General features: G+C 43.3%; 1 protein-coding gene across 2 annotated transcripts in view; it reads left to right on the forward strand.

Moving 5' to 3' along the window:
• Positions 1-10,938, forward strand: part of LOC106816183 (very-long-chain (3R)-3-hydroxyacyl-CoA dehydratase-like) — a 17,256-nt gene that overhangs the window by 3,795 nt on the left and 2,523 nt on the right. For both annotated transcript variants that reach the window (XM_014820743.1, XM_014820744.1), the window contains exons 2-9: positions 6,841-6,957; positions 7,101-7,283; positions 7,537-7,591; positions 7,868-7,978; positions 8,542-8,669; positions 9,135-9,247; positions 9,656-9,762; positions 10,657-10,791. In XM_014820743.1, coding sequence (XP_014676229.1) covers positions 6,841-6,957; positions 7,101-7,283; positions 7,537-7,591; positions 7,868-7,978; positions 8,542-8,669; positions 9,135-9,247; positions 9,656-9,762; positions 10,657-10,791 — 949 coding nt within the window. The remainder of the gene's footprint in view (positions 1-6,840; positions 6,958-7,100; positions 7,284-7,536; positions 7,592-7,867; positions 7,979-8,541; positions 8,670-9,134; positions 9,248-9,655; positions 9,763-10,656; positions 10,792-10,938) is intronic.

Raw genomic sequence — 10,938 nt, forward strand, 5'->3', positions numbered from 1 at the left:
CTCTCTCTCTCTCTCTCTCTCTCTCTCTCTCTCTCTCTCTCTCTCTCTCTTTCTATCTCTCTCTATCTCTCTCTTTCTCTCTCTCGCTTTCTATCTCTCTCTTTCTCTCTCTCTCTTTCTATCTCTCTCTTTCTCTCTCTCTCTCTTTCTCTCTGTTTCTTGCTTGCTCCTTTTGTCTCTATGTTTCTCCCTTGCATGCTTCTCCCTCTGTCGTCCCTTCCTCCCTACACCATTGCTTATGAGTGGATCTGTTTACTGTGATTATAGTAGTCACATTGAATGTGTTTACTTTTGTGGTTGTTCTAGTGGAAAGTGGGAGAAGTCTGGTCATGCCCCACAGAAAACACAACATCCAAAGAGCAAGAACTGGAAAGAAGAAAGGCCAGCATGGAGCGAAAGTTCATATTCATCTCAAAAAGACCAGAAGGGCTTTGGGCGACCAGGAACTATGATGGGTAAATATACATTATGCGGCCGCGATCAGATACAAACTGTAATAAACTTATTGCCTAATTAATAAACGCATGGGACATCACAAATTTATTTATATTCGTAGATGAATTTCTTGCAATATATATCTGAATGTTTTTTGTTAGCTCACCTTGACATCGTCAAGCTGAGCTATTGCCATGTGTCGTCGTAAGTCCGTCCGTCCGTCAACATTTCGCTACGGTCAACGATAACTCAGGAACCGTTTGGCCCACATGTTTGAAATTGGGTATAGTTGTTACTGCTATGCTCCCATATTAAGCCCTGTCTACACTAGCAAACTTTAGTTTGCAAACTCGAGCAAACTCCGAGTTTGCCAAGAAAAGTTTTCCAAAGTTTGCCAGTGTAGACCAGTTGGCAAACTTCGGCAAACTAGTTTGCAGAAGTTTGCAGAAGTCTAGGCGTGCAGCCTTATTGGCAAACTAAGTTTGCGCTCGAGTTTGCTGAGATGGTTTGGAATAACTCAGCCAATCCAGAATGAGCAGTTTGGTAGTCGAATGTGATCCTGCAGATAGACAAACACTTGGGGAACATGGTACCCATCTAGAGAATTCACGATTGGGTTCGACAGTACCAGTGACACTCGAGTTTGCTCGGCAGTTTGCGCGGAATTCTGTTCCGAGTTTGCTCGAGTTTTGGCTCGCAGGTTTAGAAATAAAGCTTTGGGGCTAGTGTAGACAGGGCATTTAAACGTCCTATTTTTGAGCACGCCAGTTGACTAGCTTTCGAGGCCACGGCAATTTTTTTACAAAAATGTGGAATTGCCATTTAGTCAGTTCGGGTTCAACGGATTTTGGCTCATTTTTGTATGTGAAGTGAATAAGGGCTAGGTTTTGGTATTGTTAAAAAAACTTAGCAAATTAGAGTAGGGTTTGGCATTAATATAGTCATTTATAGACACAAACCGTCTGTGGTGTCACACTGTGTATAGTTCGTTTTAAAGAGATTTTGCAAGTTGACAATCCATCCTTTAATGAAAAGTTGGTATTTCCGGCTCTCCAACCCTGCGATAAAGAACGTCTCAATATTAGGTAAACGTTTTACAAAACATGTATCGGAACGGGGCAGCATAACGCTATTTTATTTCGAACGACCATCGCTACACAACCGGGTATAGGCGGCCATCTACGGTCCACACAATTGTGATTCATTTTGGTTTTATAAATTATTATCTCGGCGATATAAGATGGGACAATTGTTTCTATTTAAGTATGACGATGGTTGGGCTCAATTAAAACTGACTTGCTTCTTAGCTCCACTCATTTCTGTCCTTTTTTGTGGTGAGCTTAACAGTGTGCATTGACACCTTTCATTTATGAGTAATTTTTGCTAGGCTCGTAATATAGGAAGCAAAGAGCAGTGATCACAGCTCCAACACACTGAAAGTCTGTCACGTCCTGCGGCAGCAGAGCAAGATGAAAGAAAAGAAGCACAATCTACATACTTCCCATTCCCAGGGGAAAAGATTGTTATTTGATGATTAGTCTCCACCCTAACGCGTCTGTGCTTATATCGAGATGATTTCGTAAAGTGAAACGAGAAAACATTATTGAAATGAATTGTTACTAACATGGTTGGTGGTATCATGTAAGACGTAGCAGCACATATAAATGTCGTAGACACTGCAACAAGAGATTACAGGCACGTGGAAATGATACACAAATAGATTGTTACCCCACCTATTCACACTACAGCGGTAATTGTAAATTATGTACCTAATAGAAAGTAAAGCGTGGTAACTGATGTGGATTTTAATGTGGGGCATCGCACATATTAGTTATGACGTGTATTATCCAATATGTATGTGTTCGCAGGTGGGAAAAATCATGGAGGAGTATACCTTCTATTATTAATTTATTGTCTCTTATATCAGATCAATACTGGTTTGGATGTTGGTTTGTTTTGCAAAATATAGAGTTTCATGGCATATGCTACAATCCCGACATTTGCACGATGAACATCTGACTGTCACTATCTTTCCTCTCTTACTTCTCTCTCTGCTCTCTGCACATGCTCATCTCTACTTCGCTGCCTCTCTCTCATGCCTGGCTGCTCTCTCTCTCTCTCTCTCTCCTCTCTCTCCTCTCATCTCTCGTCTCTCTCTACTTCTGCTCTCTCTCGTCTGCTCTCCTACTCGTCTCTCTCTCTCTGCTCTCTCTCCCGTCTCTCTCTCTGCTCGTCCTCTCTCTCTCTCTCTCCTATCTCTCTCTCACATATCTCCTCTCTCCTCTCTCTCTCTCTCCTCTCCCATTATATATGCATATGTATGAGTATCAATATATATATATAAAATTCCACTGTTAGCACACGTTGCAACGTGGCTCCGATGGAAACGCCTTCGAACGCGCATGAATCGGATAAGAACCATGGATATGTCCTTTTGGTAAAATGAGCAAAATAATCATTACTTTTTTAGGCTTGGCCATCTCAGGTGGATGCTAGCCATCGTAATCAAGTGGAAGGAGCGCCGACCTAAAGGCAGAATGTTTACTGGCACAGACAGCTGATTCGTGTTAGTCTTCGGTAGATCTAAAAAAATGTACTCGGTGAGTGAAAATCAACCGTTAGTGTTCCAGGTTCATCGTAACTGATCTCAACCCCCACCATGATGCATGCTATCATAAAACGCTCACGCGACACAGTCACGCGAAGACAGCGCGGCGCCGCACCCAGTAAACAATTTACACCCCGACCTCGGTAGATCACTAAGCTCGTTAGCCAAAGGTCCTTCAGGGGCCAATGCACACAATGGCCTAGGGTAATCGGTGGGGGGGTGTAGAATGCACTATCAGCGTTAGTATTCCGGGCCGTCAACATCTCTGGTTACTAGGTTAAATTGTGCTAGATACGTAATAAATGTAAGGCCCAAACCCTAAAGACGGATAAGGGTTTACAAATGTTCCTATCTTTTCTTGGGCGCTAGGAAGCGCCAAAGTGAAAGTCACTCGGGCGGTTTTGCTGGTGCGTTTTCAAAGATACTAGAACTTCCAAGCTGGGTTTATTCGCTTCACAACAGCGAAGGCCATTTCTCCGTATCTGGGAACTTACACGTAGTGTATCAGGCACTACTCTGTATTAAAACTAATACACAACTTGCTCTGAATCAGAAGAATAACGTCTAAAGAACAACGTCTCAGAGCTCGAGCGCACGTGCGCGGCGCAGGCCTACACACGCAGCACTGGATATCAATCCATTAGCGATGAGTAATCAGGCCATCTCTCTGTATTCGCAAACTGCGAGCTGGTGACGCTACACCTCTAGCATCGGTTTGAAGAGTGACTTCACGGCGACACCCAACACGTTGGAGGCCCTACGGAGCACTCGGGACGCTCTTAAGCAGTGCCGACACATGCGCTATCGCGGCATTGGGAAATGCGTACGTCAGGCCAGGTCACAAGGAAATGGCGCTCAGTATATTCGCGCGCCGTCACTTCGAATTTTTTGTAAGCACGCGCATTAATATTAGTTTCTACATAGCAGAGTATTGCGAGTACATTGTAAGTTCGCCGACATAGCGGAGAAAGGTTCGTGTTCCTTAGACTAAAACCGCAGTTTTCTAGGAAGTTCTAGTATCTGAACAACGCACCAACGCGACAAACACGCGGCCGAGTGCATCACTCGGCATTCCTCGCGCAGAAAAGGATAGGGACACCTTTGATAACGCCTATCCTCTTGGGTTTGGGTTACATTATTGTATCTAGGTTAATGCTACTGTTGATAATGTGTACACAGGGTTCTTAAACTCGACCAGAAACAATTATCTGTGCCGAAAATCGCTTAGGTTACTCCAACCTTAGCCTTGTCTTGTGATGCGGTACCCGGTATTCATTATTCAATAATAATAAATCATATTTTAAACAGAGTGGCTATATCTGACGGCTGCCGGGCACGGTCTTCGATTTCCTAAATGCCCGGCAGTTTTTAATTTTCAGCGTTATCTCAAGTAAACAAGGGTTAGGAACTGCCAGGCATTTAGAAAATTGAAGACCGTGCCCGGCTGCCGGACATATAGGCTATAGCTACAGCGTTCCCTATTTTAAACTCGGCAAAAATCATGCAGCAAATGCTAGAGAGTACAGTACCATACACCTTATACTGTAGATACAATAATGTAAGCCAACAAGATTAGGGTTACAATGCGAACACCATTTTTGCGTGGAGCTGCCCTGAGTGATTCACACACAGGGGGAGGGGGGGTTAGCTCTAGTACTATAGCGCGGCAACTGTACGCGGGCTATAGTACTAGAGCTAGGGGGGGTTATGATGTGTTCTTGGCGACTACATAATTCCAATTTGGTTTTATCCTGAACACGATTCTTTTCTCTTAAAGGAATAATAGGTCCATTGAGTATGCAATGTTGACGAATGCTAGAGTAACTGGCACCTTGTGTAGTTAATAAGGCACGAAGGGTCGTTGTCATATAATGGCGTATAATATGTACCCGAGGTAACTATCTGATATGGTTAGGGTTAGGGAGTAGGCGTAGGCGACATACTCGCCGACACCTCGGGTACTACATATACTACAACGACCCCTTCAGCGTTAATAAGTACATTACCTTATAGCCAAACGCGTATTAGTTTGTCCAATATCACTGCTGGTTACATTGCAAACAAGACTTGAAATCGGTTGTTGATATGTATCAACGTATCTTTTACGTGCCGTAAATGTCATCCAGGAGTCGAGCGATGACGTGAACATTTGTGCGGCCTGTATGTTTTGGACGCCAGATGAAACGGAGGTGTCAGCAGTGTAACCACGGCCACGGACTAAACATGGAAATAGAGTAAAACACACGTACTAATCACGGACGCACGTGGACAGCCCTGATAAAAAGTTCCTTATCACGAGCGTCCATGTTTACGAAATCACTGATGATAGCATTGCGTACGGCCGAGCATGCGTGCGAAAATGTCCGGTGCACTATAAATCTGTATCACACCCGCTTTGCCGGCAGCGATTTGAAACTGTAAACAACTGATTTTTGGACTGCGGATTTCAATTAGACAATTCTTAGTAACCAGCAATGATATTGGACAAACTAATACGCGTTTGGCTATAAGGTAATGTACTTATTAACTACACAAGGTGCCAGTTACTCTAGCATTCGTCAACTTTGCATAATCAATGGACTATTGTAAAGATTCCTCCTTCTATCCTGATGTTGTTACATTCTCACGGAAGCACGTGTCCATGGAATCAGATGTTAATCTATTCCTTTAATCAACCCTCGCATTAAGCCCTAGGAGGGGCAAGGCAGTTTGTAAAGGGCACCTAGGCAATTTTCCAATTTTTTAAGGGCACCTAGGCAATTTTCAAAATTTGAGAAAGGCACCAAGGCAATTCTCAAAATCTGCGAAAAAGTACACTTTACATACTCAAAATATCCGTTTCAGCTGATTATGGTCCATAGATGGCGCCCTTGAGGCGAAAAGCACACAGCCAATCTGCTTCCTCTTCTTGTTATATTTAGCTATTGGTGCCGTCGGTTACGGCGAGGGTTGCCCTTAATCCCAAGCATTACACATCACCACAATATCGGCTCTGAAGCGTCTATACACTGTTTCAAAAGATCGATGTGAAGTGCGGCTATTTATCGAACTGCCATTTCTGTTGACCAGTGATGCAAGCTTTCCCAATATGGCTTCCCAATAACGCTCAGCTAACTTCGATTTCATGAGCAAATGGTCGATGAAGAACGCGTCACATCCATATCTCCACGACAAGCTTTTCTCAGCCATCCCATGATGCATTTGCTCATGAAACTGAAACTAGCCGAGCATCAATAGCAACAAGCAGTGTATAGACGCTTCAGAGCCGATATTGTGGTGATGTGTAATGCTGGGGATTAAGAGAAAAGATTCGTGTTCAGGATAAAACCACATTGGAATTACATAGTCCACTAGAACACATCATAACCCCCCCCCCCCCCTGTGTGACTCACTCAGTGCAGCTCCACGCAAAAACAGTGTTCGCGTTGTAACCCTACTCTTGTTGGGTTGCATTATTGTATCTGCATATAGGCTACTGTTACTGTATACATTGTATTGCGCTTCTGCTGCCACTTGGCTGTATTTGTAACACCAGAAAAAGGCTTTACCTTGCAGTGTACAATGAAGCTATGGTGCTCAGCTTACCTGTCAGTTTGATTCTCTACTTCCACAATTCTTAAATTGTAATTAGTATCCTCCTGGAAGATGAATCTCCTTATACTTGAAGGCATTATCAACAAATGTATCGATACTTAATCAATGTTAGACTTGCCCATTCTTCATTACAGTTCCTTGGATTATGAAGAATATGGTTTATGAGGTTAACATAGTGTATACTTATTATCGATTACATTTAGGATCCATCGATTGAACTAACGGACGACTCTCTAACATTTCTGGCTGTTGGCTACGGTGCTCAAGGCGAAAGCAAATATCAGTTCACCATGGATTTCTATCTGCCTGTAAAACCAAAGGTGTGTATTTTTGTACGGACATCCGTAATGGAACATTGTTATTATTATTATTATTTTATTACATAAATTAATAATCATAACATTACGTGATACAATATGATATATGGTTTCAATGTACCGTCCTTTCACGGTTGATTTTACAGGAGTGCAGCTATAGGGTTCAAGCCAGGCAGGTAGAGTTCAGCATCAAGAAGCAGGGACCCGAGTTCTGGCCACGTCTCATCGTGGCCCAGAAGAAGCCGCACTGGCTCAAGATCGACTTTGACAAGTGGCAGGACGAGGATGAGGACGAGCCAAGGCAGCATAAGGAGGACTTTGGGGATGTGGTGAGAAGCGTGGCATGTATGATCTGTAGCTGCACTGGTGTAGCTAGTAGTAGGGTTGAGAATGTGCAAGTTTCAAATGGCTGCTGCAGTTATGTCTCGGCAATCTATCCCTGCTCTATCAGTGTTGGTAATAAGTAGTTATTGAATGTGTTTCTCCACCCTAGGCATTATAAACAAATTGTTTAGTTCGGTTTTGTTTTGGTCTGTTAAAAAACTGCGAATTTACCATTGGTCTGTTAAATCCTTTACACAGGGTCCATTTGACGAAGCAAGAGGAAGAAAAATGGTAGAAAGACAGGAAAAACAAGGTAGAGTGATAAATTCCTTAGATATAAAGCAGTATTTATTTGCGACGTATTGGGGGAAGATTTGTCAAGATCTCTCTCCCCATCATGCCCTGTGGTTCGCTTAGTTGTACTGTATGTATACTGTGATTATATTTACATACAATATTCCACTAAGATAAAAGAACCCTTTTTGCTAAACCTGCTAGCTAGCTTTGCATATTATATTTTGTCAGTTATTTGTATTTGATAGATGATAATGGACTACTGTCACTGACAGTCTTCATGAATGTATTTCAGAGTCGATGAATTTCAAACTGCGATACATCTTCGTCTACAATCTATTTCAATTTGTTGGCTTCACAACGATATTCTGCACTCTCTTCATACGATACTTGTACTATGGCGAACGTGAGTAGAAACCACTACCCTGCGCTGCTTCAGATACAAACACTGATAAGGTTAAACCTGTGTTAGCGAACACCGAACGAGAACCTGTCTATAAAGGCCATGTTTATACAGCGAGACCAGCACTATGCAACCAACACTTGTCTGTAAAGGCCACTCTTCGCATTTCCCTCCAGTGGCAGTTACAGAGTGAAACTAGCTCTATACAACTAACATGTGTCTACAATGTTCAGCCACTTGGCATTGCCTTTGGTCAAGCTGTATATATAGATTTGACTGCGGTGTGGTATACTAAGCCATAACTCGGTCTAGAAATTAAATGCTTAATGAAAGCATTCAGCAATTAATGCTGTTAATTAGAATGTAAAGAATTAAGATAGATTTTATTAAATGTTAAGATCATCATTACGTATTTGATATAAGGTGTTATTAGATTGAATATATTGGAATTATACAGCATAATACTGTACAATATAACATAATGAGAGCAAGTAGTATTTTAGCAGACTGATTACTGGTGTAGGTGTAGCTTGAGCTAATGACCGTGGCGTTCCCCATCATCATAGGTGCTGTCACAACGGCGTTCGAGACCATTGGTTCGCAGCTGGTCCTGACCCAGCTGCTTACGTACTTAGAAGTAATACATCCACTCCTGAAAATCACCAAGGGCGGAGCGTTGGCGCCATTTCTGCAGGTACGATGGGCTGGTTTTTTCCTCCTGTTGCCAGGGGAAACTTGGAATCTTGGTACAGCCTTGGTTTCCTTACTGTAGTAGAATGAACTATGCGTGTGCTTTTAATCCTACATCTTGTCATACAATCTTGGTGCAGTCTTAGTAGTGACTTAATTGTAGCTGTAGCAGAGTAGTTGTGTTTGAAATCCTGTATCCCTTCATATATACTCGGTGCAGTCTTCCGTCCAACGTCTAACACGACCGTACATCTATTCCGTCGAGCATAATTCATAGACGAATGTCGAGAAGTGCAAACATTTAGGTACACGCTAGCAGTATAATCGCCTCTTCACATCTAAATTGGAATTGTTTGAAACAGTCACTTTGAAATCGCACGGCTGTATCGATATTTTCCGCAAGAAGAGCTGCGAAACCTCTGTGTCCTGTGCTAAGACCTGACCCGACTCGCTGGTCTTGTGTTTGCAGGTGTGCGGCAGGAACTTAGTGTTGATCTTGATCATAGCAACGGAGCCCCGCCTGCAGGGCCAGCCCGTCGTCTTCTGGCTGTTCCTCGTTTGGAGCCTGAGCGAAATTTTCAGGTGGGTGTGTCAACGCACGGTGGCACGAAGTTGGCCATCCCCTTGCTCACTATGGCATAGGGTTAAAGTTAGGGTTGGCTTTAGGATTACGGTTATGGTTAGAGTTGGGGTTAGGTTATGGTTAGTGTTAGGATTAAGGGTAAGGTTAGTGTTAGGTTTAGGGTTGTAATTAGGATTAGAGTTACCATTACAGTTAGGTTTAGGGTTGGGATTAGGGTTAGAGTTACAGTTGGAGTTGGAGTTATGGTTATGTTGAGGGTAATGTTACAGCTACAGTTAATGTTAGTGTTATGGTAAAGAGTAAGATTAAAACCCAGAACCCTTTCCCCATCTTAACTCCAACTATAAGGCTAGCTGTATTGCTTGCGTGAGGGGCTGATGCCACGTTTTTCTACATGTGTTTCTCAGGTACCCGTACTACATGCTAAGCAGTCTTGAGCTGGAGTGGTACGCCGTCACGTGGTGTCGATACACGACGTGGACCGTGCTGTATCCCGCAGGATTCGCCTGCGAAGGTACGCGACCTAGCCACCGCCACGCGCATGTCTGGGGGAACTTTCCCCGCGTGCCCAGCATGATTGACAGGTGGCTCTGGCCAATCGTAGTTGCGATAGGATGTTCTAAAAATGCTGCGTAGCAACGAAGTGGTGCAAATTCGTCAATTTGGCGTGAATGTGTGGAAAGTACGTGCAAACTGGCGAAGCTTAACCGACGTAGCAACACCATTCAGGGGGTGTGGTTATTGTGCTCGGACTGATTGGTCAAGAGCCCCCGCCCCCAACACACACTTGAATATATTGATTCTAGGTCAGTCGAGCACACCCGTTTTGCACCCGAAATGTCAAAATCTCAGATTTAAGTCTCGTTTTTAGAACGTCCTATCATAATGCTGATTGGTTAGAACTGTCTGTCAATCACAACAGGCGGATAAGTAGATTTCTTTGGTGTAATGTTGCCAGCTTCCTTGGGGGAGCTTTTTATGCTGATCAGCAGGCACCATTGAACAGTCTGGTTTGTAAACAGAATAGGTTGGCATGCGAAATGCGTAAACCAAAGTAGGACTCGGATAAAGGTCAAGGCACGCTGCAGTGACAACAATCATTCGTAGCATTTGACGACGTTTTACAAGATTACAAACCATTGAGGGTTACTCCCATCCATATTTTGCTATCCATCATATCCAGCAACAATTGTAACGACGGAAATATTTAGAATCACTTCTAACATCCAGTGACATACTCACGCGACACTTCATTAATAGCCAATCACAGCCATAGATAATATTTTATCGGCACGTGACAAAAACATTTCGTAACAGAATTCCTCAGCTTTCTGAGGATGGCACCTGTGTCTGTGATCGCAGCGAGGGTCTAATAACAGGACGTGCGCATATTCACTTCTGCTTGCAGCCATGGTGATCTTGGCAGCCATTCCGATGTTTGAAGAGACGCAGAAGTGGACCCTCGCTCTGCCGAACGTGTGGAATCTGTCATTCACCTTCCCGGCCTTCCTTCGCATGTACCTACTCCTCCTGTTCATGCCAGGTGAGTCGAGTACAGCCACACCCTTGGTAGCAAGTCACCTCTATAGAAGAAATAACCTGTCTATAAGGGACAGGTTTGTTCTTTGACAACTAACAATATGGCAATTTGCTCGAGTGTCAGTTATACCATGAGACTATATATAATATA

This window comes from Priapulus caudatus, unplaced genomic scaffold, assembly GCF_000485595.1.
Source record: "Priapulus caudatus unplaced genomic scaffold, Priapulus_caudatus-5.0.1 Scaffold1306, whole genome shotgun sequence".
Classification (NCBI taxonomy): domain Eukaryota; kingdom Metazoa; phylum Priapulida; class Priapulimorpha; order Priapulimorphida; family Priapulidae; genus Priapulus; species Priapulus caudatus.